General features: G+C 45.4%; 1 protein-coding gene across 3 annotated transcripts in view; it reads left to right on the forward strand.

The window, feature by feature from the left end:
- The window catches only part of LOC116430196 (phospholipid-transporting ATPase VD), a 50,772-nt gene that overhangs the window by 8,836 nt on the left and 22,426 nt on the right, over positions 1-19,510 (forward strand). For all 3 annotated transcript variants that reach the window (XR_004235673.2, XR_012998826.1, XM_031983995.2), the window contains exons 2-4: positions 3,954-4,523; positions 6,416-6,595; positions 8,132-8,392. Coding sequence is in view for 1 of the 3 variants with exons in the window: in XM_031983995.2 (XP_031839855.1) it covers positions 3,964-4,523; positions 6,416-6,595; positions 8,132-8,392 (1,001 nt within the window). In the remaining 2 variants the exon portion in view is untranslated. The remainder of the gene's footprint in view (positions 1-3,953; positions 4,524-6,415; positions 6,596-8,131; positions 8,393-19,510) is intronic.

The raw sequence follows: 19,510 nt of genomic DNA on the forward strand, positions 1-19,510 counted from the left end.
AGGTTTAATGTTAAACTTTGAATGTCGTCTATTTCTCACTGGAAAATCTTGAATGATTCTAGCGACAAATTTTCCAGTGTAAATGGTTGTGACCCTTCCTAACGAAAGACAGATCATTTAAAGGACAAGACTTAAATAGAGTCCACAATGATGTTTTTATACGTAAATCGGACAAGTTAATGCAATGACATATGTAAAGGACGAGACTCAAATAGAGTCCACAATGATGTTTTTACAAGTAAATCGGATAAGTTAATGCAATTTTGCTGGTTCCGATTTATAAGATCGCTTTCTCCTATTTCGACGATGCGTGGTAAACACGGTTAATCGAATTCCAACAATCCAGTTAGAGTTAATGTGGATAATTCCTGTGAGTCGACGAACTTTGTTAGCCCTCGGTCCGCCGTGCTGCTCGTATACGTTCAGCTTATCTGCTACCTGTTATCTTACGTACACTGAAAGGTTTATTCGCCTGTTATTAATAACACGGCTTGGAATCGGTTGCGCGACTGGTTGCGTGAAAATATATGGCTCCCCTTTGGGAAACAGAGGTTACGCGTCGAAAACATCTCTACGAAAAGCGCGTGTCTTCCTCAATATACTTTTCCGATAAGAGAAGCAAATGTTGCGTCGACTATTCTTTGAAATAACGAGGGAACAATTGCCTAATAGAAACACCGTAGATCACCCTATGTGTGTTTGCTTGAGCAACAAAGTCTACACGCTCTAAATGAACAAATAGAGCGAGCAAGTGGATTAATGTTTCTGACGCAGTAATCGACACGAGTTGCCATGCGATTTACGTTATATTTACTCAATAGAGTACGATAGCTTCCAGCATACCGGGTGTCGTAAATAATACAAGTACTCCTCTCGCAAACATGTATCCAACGATTATTCTCCATTTCACAGATTCAGTGAGATCGAACTCTGAACCCGATAACCATTTTGATTAATGAACACTGCTTTCTATATAGAAAGAGATTCCTACAATTTTTTGCAAGATTTATTGTCACTGTGAATCCAGACAGAGATGTAAGTTGGAAATATGGGACACAATTCCTCCGCCGACATTTCGTCCGAGGAAATATCTATTGGTCGCACGTGCCATTGAACAGGAATCCGCTAACGCGTCTGTTCGTGGCTCGCCGTTTCTACTTCTCGCAAACACTGATGTCACGCGGACTTCGATATCTCCTGATTTTCCCAAATTTCCATGGAATAAATATTCTTTTCTCGTTTTTTCTAGATAAGAAAACCCTTCATATAGCTCCTGAATATCTTATATAATAATTTCAGAAGCCACTGCATTAATTTTCTCAATCTTTCCTGCACTCTGTACATTGTCATCTGTACCAAAACAAGTACACGTTTCACATTGCTACGCAGATTGATTCACAAAACACAATCTACCAAGAGCACCGACGAGTCCGTCGATGTCCACGGTACAGATTCCCCATAACATCGTCATTCGTCCCCGCAAGGTAATTTCCTTCGCGGAGGGGAAACCTCTCGTTCCGATTTCCCAGCGCGCGGCGAGAGCTCTGGAAAAGGAAAGGGAGAAACAACTCGCGCGACGCTCGCGCTTGCGTTGACCGGAGGCGGCTCGAGTCCAGGGACGTAAATAATCGTGGCATTTATCGCGTGGAAAATCTGTTGATTAGACACACGATATCACGGCGCGCGAGCACGACGCTTAAGCTCTGATACGCGGGAACCGCGAGCGAGGGATTTCTCGGGGAAACCGGTGAAAACAGCGCCGATCGCGAGGATTTAAATCACTTCTTCCGTGGATCTCTGTTCTTAATCCGCGCGACACGGGAGATATCGCGGTCGATTTTTAACCAGTTAACTGTGTTTGACGAGTATACGCGTCATCGTAAAGCTTGACACGATGCTAATTCTTTCAGCGATGAATTCTCTATTTTTTCGCATAAACATGCAATTCTTTGTTTCGCTTCGACCTTTCATTAAAATATACTCTACGTGCATTTTCGATTTTACTGCGCGCAGAACCGGAGGTTTCTCCAACTAAACTCCACAGTTAACTGGTCAAAGAAAACCTGCGGGAGCTATCGGTGGATTGTTTACTAGAGGAACTCCTGGTGAACGAACTTCGATATTCTGCTCAGGAACTCTATCCATCACGATGTTCCTTCGTTGTAAAAACGAGTCGAGGAGACATCAAGCTTCAACGGAGAACGAACGCGTATTAACGTAATGAGCGGCGGCCGTTTATTATCGCGGAAAGAAGTGTCCGATCGAAGAAGCGAACGGCTATTGTTAACGTCAGTTGAGACGTGAAGCGCATCTTCACTTTCAACTTTTCCGAGGAATATATTATTAAGAGAGACATGTTTATTCAATTGCCAGTCGGTAGAAATATTTTTACGTTGTACAACATTAATCAATCTTCGATCCGACTGATATGCACGCGGATTCATTTATTAGAGCATTCCACGCACGCGGGTGAAGAAACTTGGCGATCTCCGTCATCATTCGTCACGTCCTCCAATCTCCACGATCTCTGGCCTCCTTATGGCATCTTCTTGGATCGGCACTCCTAATATTCTTGGACGTAGCCGGCCAGCCTTGTCAAACTTGCTCATTTCTGTTCATCTCTGCCCACCGCCTGTTGACCTTTTTTCCAGCGGTTTTTTTCGATCTCCTTAACCGCTCCAATTTCCTCGGCCGTTTTTGGCAAGTCCTTCCCCGCGTTGGACACGTTCAGCCACCCACCCCGACAGTCACGTTCCTCGTTGACCAGCTCGTTCAGTCTCCGCGTTACTCTAGTCTCGCTGGGTTCTTCTCGCATCGACCAGAGAGTGGTCGAATGCGTGTACCGTGCTCGCCGTGGGTGGGCTGACTCCGGGGCACCGAGGTTCACGTTCGCATGGGAGTGATGATCGAGATCTGAATTAGTAAATTATTAAATTCCAGTTACCTCAGACGAATTACCTTAAACGAACGACGCGTGTTTGCCGGGGTTTTAGCGCTGGAGGTTTATCGCGCCTGGAATATGGAATAGTTGCATGGACATAGTTGTTGGTTGTTGTAGGGCGGTAGAGGTGTTTTTTGGGAGGAGTAGATCGTGAATGTTAGTGGCGAGTAATAAGGGGAATTTGTGAGAATGATTATCACTAGGTTTACGGAACGCGTCAAATTGGCGCATATCGGATTTTAGAAATATTGATAACTTAGTGACCCAATCGATCAGTAAACCACTGAACCAGTAAACCAGTGAATCGTTCTACTAATACACTTCACCTACATCTGTCAGTAAATCCGTTCGATCGGAATGATACAATTTAGAAACGATTCTAAGAAGCATTGCACTAAGCCAAAGGGACATTGCATAGTATTATCAATACCTATATTTTTCCACTTAATCTTCATAACATCGCGTGTTCCGCGTATGGAAACAAGGACTCGTTCGTGCGACTGATTACAGGAATGCGCCGAGTCCTCGTCGCCTCCCTTTTCGATCGATCCTTTGCGCACCGATCCCCACCCTCGCAAGATCGCTAGCTTTCCCTGGGAACGTCGACAGAAGAAACATCCTCATCCTCATTTATCCCTCGTTACTACATCCGCAGGCCTTTGACGATCACCGACGACGTCGACGAAGGACACTGCGTCTTGGCAGTGCATTTCTTCAGTCTTTTATTTTCCTTCTAGTACAAAATTTGGACGTGTGGAAAATCTAATAATTTTAAGCTAGTTTCTTTAAGATTCATTAAAATATTTAATATTCTAACTGGTGCAATACTGGAGCCTACAGAGTTCAAAGGGTTAAAGCACCCATACTGAAACACGCTGCGATGCATAAGTGATTCGAGTCTCCCAAACTGTCACGACAGACGCAAAGAGAAGTCGCGATGCCGCGCGTGTATGGGGCCCCGTAGATTCCCAGCGATTCGCAGACGAATGAATTGAATCTTCTCTGTCCGCAGATGTGCCAGCATGTCCGAAGCCGGGGCGCAGGAAGCAGCGAGCGGGGAGATCGTCCGGCAGGCGTCGGTTTACGTGTTCCCGGGATCGGTCCGTCCGCAGTACCCGAGCTTGTCGTCGGCTCCGTCGCAGCCGGCGGCCGTTGCCTCCGTTTCCGACGGGATCGCCGCGGCGGCGAGCAACGCGTTCGCGAGAGGAGACTTCAACGAGGACGAGGCTGCGTCGCGGATCAGGAGGCGGCCGTGCGCGATGACCCACGCAAGGTCGGCCAGCCATGGCGGGGTCCTTGCGGAGAGCCTGGCGAGCTCTGGACTCCAGGCGAACGTGGGCTCCTACCTTGGACCCCTGTCCGCGGTCAGCGGCGGGAGACCCTCCGCGCTGAAGAAGCCGGGACATCAAAGAGCGTTCAGCCAAGGGCAGGTGGTCGACGTTCAAGGACACTCGGTGACCGGGCACAGCAGGGTCGGCTCCAGGACGGACTTCATACTACCTCCGGGTCACAGAGAGGAGCCCCGGCCACCCACTGCTGGGAAGACACCCTCTTTTCGAGGTCACTCGCGGCAAGCGTCCAGGTAGGCTTTCGCTGGGATTTGGGGATATGCTGGTGAAAGGAGATTTGTGTGAGCTTACAGGGGTTTTCGTAACTTGAAAAGGGGATGGTACAGGTGTCAGAGGTCTTTCGCGAGGTGTGAAGTTCTGGTCGATTTCGTGTAGTATCGAGCAGTAGCTAATTAGTATAGGGAAGATGGGGAAGATGAAAGTTTGATTAGCGTTTATTAGCTTGGGCATTAACCCTGCGAATTTCATTTCGAGATTTAGCGAAGAGAAGAGTAGTGTTATTTATTAGCTCTTTGCACTCGATAGTTTTTCACTAGAAATATTCAATATTCTCCGATGAGATACAGACGATCTTTGAAACTAATTAACGAGAGAACATGTATAAATTCAGAAGGAAAGTTATTTTATTTCAATATTCCACATATTAATGCATCATGCAAAGCTTAATATTATATATAAGACTTTATAGTTTTGCAAATAAAATCAACTGGTGACTGAGTCACCTCTCGAGTGCAAAGGGTTACTTTTGTATAGAGTGATACGTTTCAAAGAATCTAGTATGTGTAGTGTAATTAGATTATGTTTATAGAATGTAATTAGTAATTTTGGAACGAATCTCGACGTTTATAGTATGTCTGTCCATCGCGAGGGTAAGAGGTAGACGGGAGCAGACAGTAAATTCCTTTGGAAATCTATTCAACACGTGTATAATTTCGAAGGAAGAGAGTCGATACTCTACTGAGTCCGTTTAATATGTACGATAGGTTTCAGTAGCAAAGTTTACGGCCGATCAGATTCACTCCACGTTCTCCGCCCGGCGGAGGAATTTTACGTCACCGGTTGCGCTCTCGCGCGAAACATCCTTTAAATCTTGTCGCGGGCGCAGTCGAATCGCGTATTCCCTGTTCGTTGTCCTGGCCGAGCTAGCGCTTCGCCACCGAATCAATTCGTACGCCGAACATGCGAGAGCTTGTACCGTAGCAAGGACATTTACATCCTGCAGCGTTCGAAACAGCGTCGCGCACGTGATTCGAAATAAAAGCCGAACACGAGTCGATCGTCTAATCCGACGCGCCGCGACGCTGCGACGCTGACACGCTGATCCCGATCTAAATTCGATCGAGCCGCCGCGACACCGTTTAGCGTACCGTTGAAAAGGAGTTCGCCGCTCGGCGAGATAGCCGACGTCGTAAAAACGCGGGGAGGGCACTTCGGCGTGCGAGCGTGATCGAGACGGGGCGCGCGAGGGCAATATCGCGGAGCTCTCAAAAATAACTCCTCTTTTTATTGCGCGAGGAGACAATGGTCGGACCGGCGCGGCGGCGCGCGCTGTTTTCGTCGTGCCCGTGTTTGCTCGTTGCCAATACACCGGGTTCGTCGGAAGGCCCTGTTTAACTTCGAGGAGCGCGATATTATCGTCCGAGGAGCGTACCCGTGGACGCGTATCGGGCGACTTTCAAACGCTGCTCGGGTTCAACGCTCGATCGTCAACGTCGGTCCAACGGCGCACGAAAATCTGAATCTGATTACCTTCGCGCGTGTTCCGGCTTATCAGATCCTGAACGAAAGGATTTCCTCCTGTTTAGGGTTGAACCCTCGCCTCGCGGTTTCTACCTGCAACCAACCCCTTTGAGGCCTCGTTATCATTGATCGATGAGTAACCAGAGGAATAAAGCAATCCGAGGGAAGCGATATTTTCGTCTTGAAGAGGGGGAATAGTATTTTTTACGAGTTCCATTCGGTATCTTGATGGGGTTAACAAGGATTTTCTGTTTTTCTAGTAGCGAATTCGAATTGAATTCTTTCGTTCGTAGGAAATATTTGATAACGATTACAGCATGGGGAAAGAAGAAGAAGAAGAAGCAGGACGGAAAGGTGAACGTAACGGTTTGAACTTTGTTTGCAGATCAGAATCGATATACACGATAAGACGTAGCGCGGAGCCGCCTTGGTGGAGGAGGCTCTGGGCTCGATGCTGCGGTCCGCTGCCGGAGGAGCCTCGTCTGAGGACCGTAGTGCCGAATCACTTGGTGCCGCCGAAGACACCGTCGAGTCAGCATCCCAATGGAAAGAGGGTGAACAATAGGTAAACCCTCGGTCAATCTTGAACTGGTCTTGAGCCGTTCGACCACGTGTTGGGTTCCTAGATATCAAATTGCTTGATTAATCCTCTGCACTCGGGAGGTGACTCTCACTTGATTCGACGCAGCGGAACTGTAAAATGTGATATTTAACGTTGAACTTCGTACAATGCCTCGATACGTGAAATATTGGAATAAAATCTTATTCCAATATTTAAATAATATTTAAATAACCTTTGTTGCTCAATGGACTCGTGATTTCTTTTGGAGATGGTTTCTAAGAATCACCTCGTCAAAAAATGTTAAATATCTCTAGTGAGAAACTTCCGAGTGCAAAGGGTTAATCCTTTATCAACCCTTTAGAAAATCTTTCCATGAAGAATCGAATGAAGTATCGAAATCTTAATGATCAGACAAGAAAACCATAACGGTCCGTCATTATTTGAATTAAACTACTCATTGGCAGCTTTCGATTTTTCGCGAAGGGTTATCATTACGTCGTTTTTCTTACGGAAGTGTAATTGATGAACTCTAGCCTAACGAGTCTAATTAGTAGCGAAGGGGTTGATAAACATCAGAACTCCTTGGTTTTTCTTAGTATTCTTTCTATTACCGATATCCAATGCTCAGAGTAAATGCAGAGTTATAAATAACACCGGTCTCCTTTTTCCTCGTGAGTGGTAATTTTAATTGGTATTCATAGTCTCGGATAATGAACGGTTACGAGTATTCGGCGCGATGCATAAGGTAAAGGGAGTGTTTTGTCCTGTGCCCGCTAATGGACTCGATAAAGCTACCGAGCGGTTCGCGTCTTGCGTCCGACGCGAAGAGCTTTCACGGATGATTAACACCTCGACGGCCGCGCGTTTAATAGTGTAATAATAATGTTCTTGTCGGGAGAAACTAATACTATCGTTCGAACTTTCTAATGCAATTTTTCTTGTTGTCGCGACGGAAGATATCACTGTACATCGACGGAACGGACTCTTCTACGTTACCTGATCATCGTTTCCCGATCGAAAGAATTAATTAAACAACTCCTTTCTTGCGATCGTGAAGCTAAACGATTTCGGGGAATGCTCCTCGAGGAAGTCGATACTCGGAAACCTAAGAGTATTTACGTTACAATTCATTTACTCGAAGCGACGTTTAGATCCTTGTAAATCCAATTTTCTTTGAGGAGAAAGCTTTAACGAGAGTCTCTTAAACCTTTAACTCTCGACGTTTGATTCAGTCGACACTGAAACGACCAACACAACCCACTGATCCCTTTTTGCAGCGATTAAAAAGATAAGTTCCGAGAAATTATCGAAGAAATTAGTTCAGCCATGCGCAAACTGAGTTGTAGATCAATGGAAGTCTCAGTAGACACGTTGTAGTTACTATGAACGAATTTCGAAATGTCAGTCGAACTGCTCGGTAGTTTCAGCGTTAAAATCGATCTCCCGAGAAAGTCCGGCATTGTGATCGCGGAACACATAGATCACGGTGAATTGTCTGTTGCCCGTTGGCTGAACTCGCGATCGTTGGTTCGGTTTCAGAGTACGCACAACGAAGTACACCATGCTGAGCTTCCTACCTCGCAACCTTCTCGAGCAATTTCACCGCGTGGCCAATCTGTATTTTATATTTATCGTTCTGCTTAATTGGGTGCCAGCCATAAACGCCTTCGGCAAGGAGGTCGCCATGATACCCGTGATCTTCGTGCTGGGCGTGACGGCGCTTAAAGATTACTTCGAGGACCGGCGGAGGCTCGCCAGCGACCGTCGTGTCAATAACTTCACCTGTCGCGTCTACGTCGGGTAAGTGAGAAACTTTCTAAGCCTTACGACTTACACTGTCCGACACGGTGAAAAAGTTGTTCACACGGGATACCGTTGATTAACGCCTCACTTGTTTCGCAACGATCGAATCGTTGACGCTTTAACACGTTGGGTGAACCCCGCCTTAATCCAATTACTGTAATTCCCTCAATTAACGATGAATATTTAAAAACATTATTATGTTGTAAATACACATAATGTGGAGGAATAATGTAATATTGTGCTTTCATTTCGTAATATTTTGCAGACTAAAATCGTGCATTCAACCTGTTCACATTAAGTTTACGGAACGTGTTTTGTAAACATTGTAACGTACATATCCTAACCGTTCATCTTTAACACTAAATGTGTTAAAGTTTGTATTTTTCTTCGTCATCAGTTTTCGTCTTTCCTTTCGTTTCAATTTGTTTACCTTTATAACTAATTACTTAGCTGGTCAGAGCGGAAGTAGTTACATATAAGGCGCCAGTACGTTCAGTGTTAACCTCCAATTTCCAAGATGCAAATGAACAATAGAGTAAACTATGATAAATTCATCTAAACCTGGTGTTGCGTTTACTTCTCTGATTAGTATCTTCGACACCTTCGACTAACAAAATCAATAATGTATCTCTTATTAAATGTAACTAGCGTTTTCAATACTTCGATGAGAATAATTACAATCCCTCTGTGAATTACACAGAGATCGTTGAAATCGCCAAAGTGATATCATTTCGTTTCGGAAACAATAACACGCTTTTCGTTATGCGCACCCTGTATATCGAAGTAACTCCAAGCGATCGCCAACTCATCGCGGGGCGTAGTAGCTCGGGAAATGGCGCGAACGCGCATTAATCGCGGCGAATTGAGCAACGCTCGCTCGGAGCAGCGGCGTTCAAAGTTTCCTGTCGATATTTCTAGCCTAGTAGTTCGAACTTCAAAAGAGCCGATCGTCTCTCGATCGACGTCTCGTCTCCGCGCGTCACTGCTGTTTTCGCGCGACGCGGCGGGAGGAGTTCGCGGAAGGATGAACGGCGATTCGGCCACCGGCGACGGCCAAAGACAACGTCTCGCGTATTACGCGCTCCTATTTTCGGTCCCGACGTTTCGGGAACTCGATCGACGTTCCTTTGATCAGCGGGAACGCGTGGATCGGCTTCGATCGGCGATCGCGGGCATGTGGGTCGGGCCGCGCGTATCGGACGTGGAAAAGAAAGTGTCCTCTCCTTATCCATTCGCGGAAGAGAACTATCGCGCGTCGCTGCTCGTGTCTGGCACTGTAATTTGCTCAGCTGGGCGATCCACGGTTAACCCTTTGGCCGAATCAAGCGTACAATTGGCTACGGCGGAATTTCGCCTTGACGCGTATTTCTGAGAATGTGTATTGAAATGGAAACATTGAATTGAGCTAAATGAAATCAATCTGAAATAGTCACGTTTGTATATGGTATGATTAATGCGAGATGTCATTGTTGAATTGGAATTCTTTTGTGCCAGATATAAGCGAGTTTTGCAGTTGTTGTCAATAATATTGTATGGCCGCTTATGGCTGAAACTAAATTTTTCAAGCGCCTTTAGGTGCCAGCAGTAAGTATATTGTCGGTACCGTAATAAGGCGGTGAATAATTGCAATATTATCAACGAAATTCTCATCGGAAACGTCAATTTTCAGTGCATAGATAATGTACTTAACTCCTTGGCTACTGTCGGCGTGATTAAGTTATTTCGAAATTATAATTCAAAGGGAAACGGAGAAAAAAGAGTTCCAAGCATGGAGATTTACAACGAACCTTGTTGTAATAGAACTATTTTTTGAAAAAGGAAAACCATAGGGCTTCATTTAAATGTTTTCGAATTGAATTGAATTGATCGTTATGTGTTTTGAATTTGAATTGAATTGATTGTTATGTTTCTGCTGTCAGACGAAAGATGTATCTCTATAGGAATACATACCTAATAGAAACGTATCCAGCAGTTCGAAGCGACCTCGACCTTCGTTTATTTCTCTGTTGCCATTTTTCGCGTGCCTGCGGTGATTCCTACGCAGCAGCGTAACCCCTACATCAGGGAATTCCTAAACGTCGGTACGTCGAGTCGTCAAAAAACAGTTGTTCACGAGACTCGCGAATAAAACCCACAGCTCGGGGTCACCGCTACGATCTCCCCGACCTTTCCACCTTTCGTCGGCGTCGCGATCGTGTAAACGTAATTTCGTCGTCCGCGAGCATCCTTATTTGCGTGTCCTTATTAGCCTCGCGCGCGAAAAAAAGCGTCAAGGCGTTCTCGCACTTACGAGCGTGCCTGCGGGAACGTATGTATATGGTGTTTCCGCTTTTTCGAGAACACGGCCGTCGGATGAGTCATTCCCGATGAAAAGCTACGTGCAATGTCCCAGCCGAGGGAAACCGCGAACGAGGAAAGTTTGACTTCCACTTCGAGGCTGCTGAATACAACCGTTCTGTCGTCGAGAAGATAAATCAGTGTATACTAACGAGGATAAACCGCATATTCGCTTGTCCGAGAAGTTTACCCGGTGATAAATATTTATCGGAGCTCGCGCGTTGCCGGTCGACGCTTTATTCCGTCGACTCTCGATTCGACTTGAAATTTTCATTGTTACCCTTCGGATATTCGTGATTATTGTTACATCTCGAGTCGCTTAGAACGCGTTAAGCGTGGAAAAGAAAAATTGTGGAAATTCTTTGGCTTCTGAAACTGTTATACGTTTGGAAGCTATAAAAAGGTTTCCGACCTAGAACAAACGGAGAGTAAATTGAGATTAAAAGAATATTATCTATTCCATTAGAATCTACGAAAATCAGAAGATATCGAGAGATTAACATTGATTTCTAAGCGACTCATACAATGTTCTTATTTTTCCATTTGCATCCGAAATCGTGGAAGCTTCCAGTCCTATTTCTTGTAGCATTTGTAGTCAGGAATAATAAGGAAACTCCGGTAATGGCGAACAAGAGAGTAGAGAACCGTAGCAACGCAACGGAGCGGTGACGCAGTGCCAAGGAACACGGTAATTTCGATCGAAACGACGCAAAGCCGTTCACCGATACCTCGCCCGCACCTTGGTCCGAGGTCTAGGCCGTGCCCGGGCACTAAAACCGGATGCGCACCTATATTTTCCAAACACCGCGTCCTCGAGAGTTACCAGAAATTCCCTGAGTGCGGCGGCTCCTCTCGAAAGGCCTCCGAAACGCCGCTTAAACCTAAAAATACCTTTCACCCACAATAGAGGTCTCGAAGCCAAACGAATTTGTATATTGTCTTCTCGCGGCCGTTCTCCGTCGCGATTCGATTCGGCCGAGCGATCGTCCGAACGATCGACGGGCAAGAGAACGCGGGATACAATATGCAACAGTGTTCTCAGCATTCCAATCAGTTCGGAATCGCGAATTATCTTCTTTCCGCTGCGACGCTTCGACATTACGAAACGCGAGAACCGCCGAAGATGCGACGCGAACGCGATGCTGCTTATCGTCGGAGCATCTTCAAAGTCGTTCGCTTAATAACGAATGTTTACGGGACCATAAAATCACACTATCGTTAACGACAAAGGTTCAACTGCCAATTAAGTAAGGAGATAGTTATTCCCGTTCGTTTAATTCTAAAATATCGCCGGAGGCAGGCTCGTTACGAAAATTCACTTTAATTGACGAGCATTATAGAATAACCGCGGCGCTGCGTGCCGAGTAAAAGGTTTATTTACCTTGATGCTGACACAGATCTCGCGGGATCAAAGTTATTCGCTGGAGACCGCGATGCGGACCGAAGTCGCGCGATCGTGTCCCCGATAAGCTACACGGAGCGCGATTCTTTCGGAACGACCGTGCGATCGTGGAAACTTTCAATCTTGGGCTTTATCATTCTTCCACGACACGCTCCTGCGGCTTATCAAGATCTCCAGCCCTTAATTGCAACGTTATCGTGTCGTATCCACGAGACAGAAGTATACGCTTCGAGGAAAAAGCGGAAGTTTCGCGAAACTCGCGCGACGATGAATCGCCGACCGGTGCGCGACCGTTTGGAAATGTCCTATTTACGTTATGGATTTACCCGTTACGCTGATGGACGGACGGACGGTCGATGGATCGCGGATATCTCGCGATCTGACTGGTCGCGGACAACCGTGGACGCGTCCCTCGATCGCGCTCCCGTCTGAACGCACGCCGTTGCTCAATCGTCGCCGGAGGGGTGGCAATGAAACTCCGTGTCGTGCATCAAGCAGGACAATCGTTTCCAGGAATCCGCCGGACGGACCTAGTTTATAAGCTCCTAGTTTGCCCGCGCTCGCGTTCCTTTTCGAAACTCGGAATTATGCCGCATGATCGTATCGCGGCCGGCAATTATGCATCGTCTCGAGGAGGAAAGTTAGCCCCATAACGCTTGGCAAGGTTGCGCGCGAAGGAGATCGAGAGAGGAGAAAACTCATGGAATTAGCGAGTAATTAACTCGCTCGAACGTTGATGCTCTGGAATTCGATTGTTCGGATGAGGAAAATTGGAGGTTACCAATGTGTCTGTCGTTAAGTGGTTTGCTATACAAAATGATCGTTTGAAAAGTAAACATTTTTGAATCAACTTTCGAAAAACTTCGCAATGTTCAGCTATATATCTTGCAACTTCTGCCCGAAGCATTTCGTGGCACTCGTACGTTCCGAGTTATCGTTGATACTCTAAGTTATTGAATTTCGTTATCCTGTTATTCGATTAGTTATCGAGTGGCTTCGGTTTTCCATTGAGATATCCGCGGCGCGTTCGAGAGAAGTTTCCTATGGAACAGATACCGCGACGATAAGGAGCAAAGTAATAACCACGTTTCAATCCAGCGCGCACGAGTCCTCCGACTACAAAAGGAAATGCGTGCGTCACGTTCATTTATATGTTTGCACTAAATGTAACGCGGGAAAGTGTGACAGAACTGAAACGACGCCGCGTTTCATTAAAGTCACGACGTTGCGCCATCGATACAATGCACGAACGTCGATAATAACGTTCCTTTTTTTCATTCTTGGTCGTTCCATTAATATTCCCCGGAAACCGGAAACGCTGTTTAGTTATACAACTCCGTTCGCAACTTTCGATTCCCGCGGATCGCGGGGAAACTGAAATTAAATAGATATCAAGCTAGCTTAGTCGTTGCCCCATTTTTCTCTTCGCGACTGTTAACATCGTTGGATCCATTAAAGATCGGCGATCTGTTCGGTGTTTATAGATCGTAATGTTGGATTTAATAACCACGCGAGGCTGACGTGACCGCTGAATCTCTTGGTACATCCTGATTGCGATGAGAATACTCGCGTGGCTCGCGCACATACCGATGTCAGTCGACTGTGCGTGCAACGATACTATATCGTCGCGAGTACTAGAACTGCCGAGCAGTCGGAATGATTTACGAAGACTTCCTTCTGAAAACTGGAAAGATACGTTGCTCGAGATTCGTGTTGATATTCGACGATACTGATATTAGAACTGACGTCATCGATGCTCGATTATGAACGTTTCGTGTTTATACCGATCGGAAAGCAAGCTTGCAAACATAATTACGGATCAAATGGAATATATACTCAACTCACGATATCGTAAGGTTTTATAAACAATACTAACAACGACGATCGTCTGACTATTTCACGCGTACGATCACGATTATTGTCATCATTGTTTACAAAATTTTATGATGTGACTGAAGTACGACAATTTCCTGCCCTTGCAATTATGCTCGCTGAAATGAACACGAGTCGCTGAGAAACCAACACTAAGTCGATTTTTGGATGCTTTCCGATTTTTCTCAATTTTATTGGAACAAATCGTATTCCTTCTAGTTACTCGAGGATTTACTTGTTTGATCTATCTAAGAAAGTCCTTTCTAAGCTTCTGAAGACGTATAACCATTTCAGAAGCCAAAACATGAATTTTCGGAATTCTTTCTTCCTGGACTTAGCCAAAGCTTCAGATTTCCTCGAAAACGGTCGAATGAAAAGCCTTTGTCATATGCTTCCGAATGATTTATTCCGTTAGAATCGAGTTCAATCGTGTCTTAATCTCTTTGGTACGCGAACAATTAATCCGGTCGACGCGGTAGCTGTTGGTGAACAAAACTGACTCCGTTAACAGGTTAATAAATCAGGATCTCGTTCACGGGCGGGTTCCCGGGTTTCATCGAGCAAATTGAAAGGAAGCCGGGGTAACAGTGAAGGGCAAGGTCGGGACGAGTATTATTTTTCAAGCCGCTGTCCCGCCTGATGGAATCGCCGCGCATCGATCGGCGGTCAACCCCGCGGAATTGAGTTGCATTATAAATAACGCGCAGTCCAATCGCCGTTAACCGATACAATGTACACTCGTCTCTTCTTTCTTTCTCTCTTCTCGTCTCTCTTCTTCTCTCGCTTGCATACTGTTTCTGTCTTCGAAGTTCTTCCGTCGAGACGTTGGAGGACGTTGCAATTTTCGCAGCTCGTTCTTCGATGAACCCTTATCGTGACTTTGTGGCGTCGATCAGCACTGGAACTACTAGATGGATCGAAATCACTTGCTTCCAATTTGTTCTTCTATGATTATTGAACACATGAAATTCCAAGGGGCTCTGTAGATTTGTTATAAGCAAAGCAACGTGTCATAGAAACGCATTTTCATTTGATCATCCAGCGGTTGAACATATTTTTGTTTCGGTAAGACGCGACGAACTACCAGATAGATCGAAGTGACTTCCCAATTTCTTCTATAATTATTGAACAGATGAAAGTCGAAAGGGCTCGCTGCACTGTAGATTTGTTAGAAGCAAAGCGACATGTCATAGAAACGCATTTTCATTTGATCTTCCAGCGGTTGAAGATATCTTTGTTTCGGTTCGTAAGACGCGATTTGTTCCTAATTTCTTCTATAATTATTGAACAGATGAAAGTTGAAAGGGCTCACTACTCTATAGATTTGTTAGAAGCAAAGCAGCGTGTCACAGAAACGTTTCAGCGATTCAAAGATGTCTCCTTTGTTCTGGTTTGCAAGAGGCGGCGTACGAACGTAGGAATCCACGCGAAGATTCACAGACTAAACGTTATGGAGTTTGAATGGATTCCGTGTACAGTGTTCGGTTGGCCGTTGGGCAACCCGTTTTTCGAAGATTAAAGGGAACAATGGTCCCTTCAGAGGACGCGGACGTTACGAGCGGCGAGGGCTGACAAGCAGGGGCTTTCAGACAAATCGCCGAGGGTCACGCGTCCTGCGAGCATTCCCGGCCGTTCACGGAATCCACGGTGACGTAAAGCCCGAATCCGTTTCGAGGTTCCGTGGCTGCGTGTTCCGGCGATCGCCGGAGAATAGATTGGCCATCGTGGCCCGTCGATATCGAGGTCGCCACGCACGGGAACGATCGCGATCGAGCGGCCGAGTTCCTTCGGCAATGGAACTTAACCCATTTACGTCATACAATACAACAAACATTCCATTATCATACTCTTCAATTACACTCGAACGAGGAACAGTTCGAAATAAGCGTGTAAATCATAATATACAAACATGATTTAACCCTTTGTAAACGCTAGAGGCGTCGCTCAGTCGCCGTTCGATTGAACGCAACAAAATTGTGAACTGAAAAGTTCAATATAAAACGTTGAATCAGGTATTAACGAATGAAACATAGAAATAAAACAACTCTGCCACATAATTTGTGCAGAATGTTTCTTTATGTAAGTTGCAAATAATATTCGACGATTTATCGACGATCTAGCGGGCATTGTATTCTTCCCTTCGCTGCTACCGATTTCTAGATTCTCGTATAACACGATTAACCGTAAAATAAAACTCTTCCTCTCGTTACTGACTTCTAAACTCGAAGAGAACCACTGTTAACCCTTTGCACTCTGAATTTTTACATTCTTTCCTCGACAACTCTATTATTACATTTTCTTTGATATATTTGAAAAATAGATAAATGCTAGAGGCGTCGCTCAGTCGCCAAATGATTTGACACAGCAAAACTGTAAAGTTTGACATTTAACCTTTTGCACTCGAGAAGTTACTCTCAATCACTGGATTTAATACAACAAAACAAAGAAGCTGAATATTTAATGTTCTAAATTAAAGTTTGCGTTGCTACATGAAATATTTAAATAAAATAGCTTTGTTCCTTAATTGACCTATGAATTACTTAAATTAGTTTCAAACAATGTCGTCTGTCTCATCGGAAAATGCTGAATATTTCCAGTGGAAATCTTTCGAGTGCAAGAGTTAACATCGATATATAAAATACTGGAAGAAAATAGTCTTCCTCGATGCATACGATTTCTCAGCTAAATCTCAGAAAACGTCGTCTGCGCCTTTAGAAAATATTGAGTGTCCCAGTGAAAATGCCACGAAGTGCAAAGGGTTCATTTGCCTGCATTCAATGGCAACGTCTGATGATTCCCGCGTCTCGCCGGCAGTTCTAGGGTGAATCCCGTTCGCTCGGCTCGCCGATTCGCCGGCGCCGAGAGGAAGCTAACGGGGCTGACGGCGAGGCGGCGTTTTCGAGTGAGGGCAGAAGAAAGGAGGTCGAGGGAAAATCGCGAGCGCGTAGGCCGACAGCCGGACCGCGACCGCGGACCCTTCCCCTGGGAACCCGTTGTCCTCCTCCCCCGCCCCCGGCCCCCCGAAGGAAACGGAGCGCCGTTATTTCGATCGCGTTGCACGCTCCGAAACGGCACGCGCGATTAACGAGCCGAGCGAACGCGAATCCACGCCGCGCCGGCAGGAGATATGCATCGCGTCATCGCTGACATCGCTGACATTGCTCGCGCCGGCTCGCCGCGCGTTTCGAATTTCGATTGCGCCGCGGATATTTCGGCGGAACCGATGGATCGCGGATTTTGTTTATGAAATCGAATGTATCCGCCGAACTGACAGAGATATTTGCAGTTTGCTCGAAAGATTCGGGAAGCTGATTTCTTGGGATTCGAAGAGCTTCCGCTTGCGTAGATGCAGGGATTTATTTTGAAGCTTAGAGTTTGTTGTGATAATGGCGATAAGAATCTTGGATTGTTATTTTGACACTAGGACTACCGAGCATTTGATACGACAGAAATGTAATCGCTGAATATTGTAGTAGATTATTCTCGGTTTCTTCAGACATTGTAGTATTCAAGTGGAACTATTTATTTCCGTATCATTTAGAGTATTCAATGCTTCGAAGATGTCAATAATTGCGAAACAGAAAAAACTTAAACTGACTGGTGCGTCTAGTGTTAATGGCTTGCGGATAATGTTGACGCGATGAAACTTTTTGTGATTGGAAGACGCGATCGACGATTGGAAGATGATCGCGTAGTTTTTTTGTTGTATCAATTGATTGGTATATAGCTTCGTCTGTTGAAGGTTTTTATATTTCGAAGAATCTTCGTCCTCAAAGAGTTAACATTTTAATACAACACTACGTGTTAGTTAACAACCGTGGTATTGTGGTTTTCGAAGGGATTTATCATCGGTGTATCGAAGCAGAATTCATTTTCATTACATGATTCGTTCGGTCGATGTTCCTGGGATTTAATCTGTACTGATCCTTGTTTGTGAAAGCAGATTTGCGGCGATTACGCGGATGTATCGAGGCATAGGTTTTCTGTGGAACGATCTATGTATAAGGATCTACAAGGAAGCAATCCTATTTGGGCTCTCCCTTACGCAACTGACGCGCGACTGGCAACGCTGCTGTTCTTGTTAACAGTAAAGTCCTGCTATATGCAGATGACCTGGAAATATTTCGCTCAATTAAGGTTGCGCCATTACAAAACGACATCATCCGTTTCGGGGAGTAGTATTTAATATTCCCGAATGTCGCACGATTCGCCTCAGCTGTACAAATGACTCTCGCTATAATTAGAGCTCCCATGATACTCAACCTACCATAAATATTAAGGAATATCTCAGTCAGAGGAATATACTTCAGCGATCTGAGGTTCACGTTTCTCCTCAAAGATTGCCTCGTTAAGAAAACAATCTATCTATGTCGTCAAAAGGAAATGAAGGAAAGAAAGTTAACACTACCGGCACCTCTAACCAGTCAAATAACCAGCTGTAAAATAAAGATAAACAAGTTAAATGATAAATGTTTCGTAGTGAAAACAGAAAGAAAAGGAAAGGCAATGCGAAACTGATATTAACCCTTTGCGGAAGATTCTTCGAAATATACGAAACCTCCAGCAGATGAACTTAAATTATATATCGATTGCTTAAATAATAGAAAGAAAGGAAATTATACACTGATCTCTTGCTGTTCGAGTAATCGAATCATTTGCTCGCGACTTTTCCGAATATGGAAATTTGATCTCGCCGAAACGTCGACATTCGTCCGCAAGGGAAAGTTACATATACGAAAAGAAACCTAGAATTTTCAATCCGCTCGTTTGACCGATTCTCGGTGGTGTTAATAAAATCGCAATAATCACAATAATGCACTAACGACGCGAGTAAAGAGAGGTTCGCGCATCCAGTTGATTCCGCGAAGAGTAGGAGGCAGCTTGGCCTCGGAGGAGCCTAGAAACTTCCGCCGCGATCGAATCGATCAACGATACCTACGACCGTTAATCGAATCTCGTTAACGTCAGCGGAGGCGTGTTTGCGACGTAAAAGTTGCCCGGGAACGGCGACAGGTTCTCCGCGAGTCCGCCTGCGAACGGTGGTGGGATCTCTTTCATCCGAGTTTCGCGGCAACGCGCGAGTTCTTGCGACCTTTACCCAGTTATTTGCCCGCGGTCGACTCGCTTGCTCGCGCGCGTGCACGCACGCAGGCACGCACGCACGCACGCACGCACGCGTTGACCTTCTTCGAGCTCTCGCTTAATTTCGTTCACCGACGCGATATCTATGGTCTCCGGCGATACCGGCTTCCCGGCCAACTCGTTGACAATGTCAAGAACGAGCAGACCTTCGCCACGAATTCCAGCTCGCTCGATCAACCAGTTAACCGTGGAAGTTCGTTTGAACCTTTGACTTGAATAAATAATTGATTGATAGGAGAAGGAGTATTGTTTTGAGTTTCTAGATGGTATTCGATTGGACCCTTGACTAGAATAAGGAATTAATTGGGAGGATGAGTATTGTTTTGGGTTTCTAGATGATATTCGCTTGAATCCTTGACTAG

The sequence above is a fragment of the Nomia melanderi genome, chromosome 6 (assembly GCF_051020985.1).
Source record: "Nomia melanderi isolate GNS246 chromosome 6, iyNomMela1, whole genome shotgun sequence".
NCBI classification, from domain to species: domain Eukaryota; kingdom Metazoa; phylum Arthropoda; class Insecta; order Hymenoptera; family Halictidae; genus Nomia; species Nomia melanderi.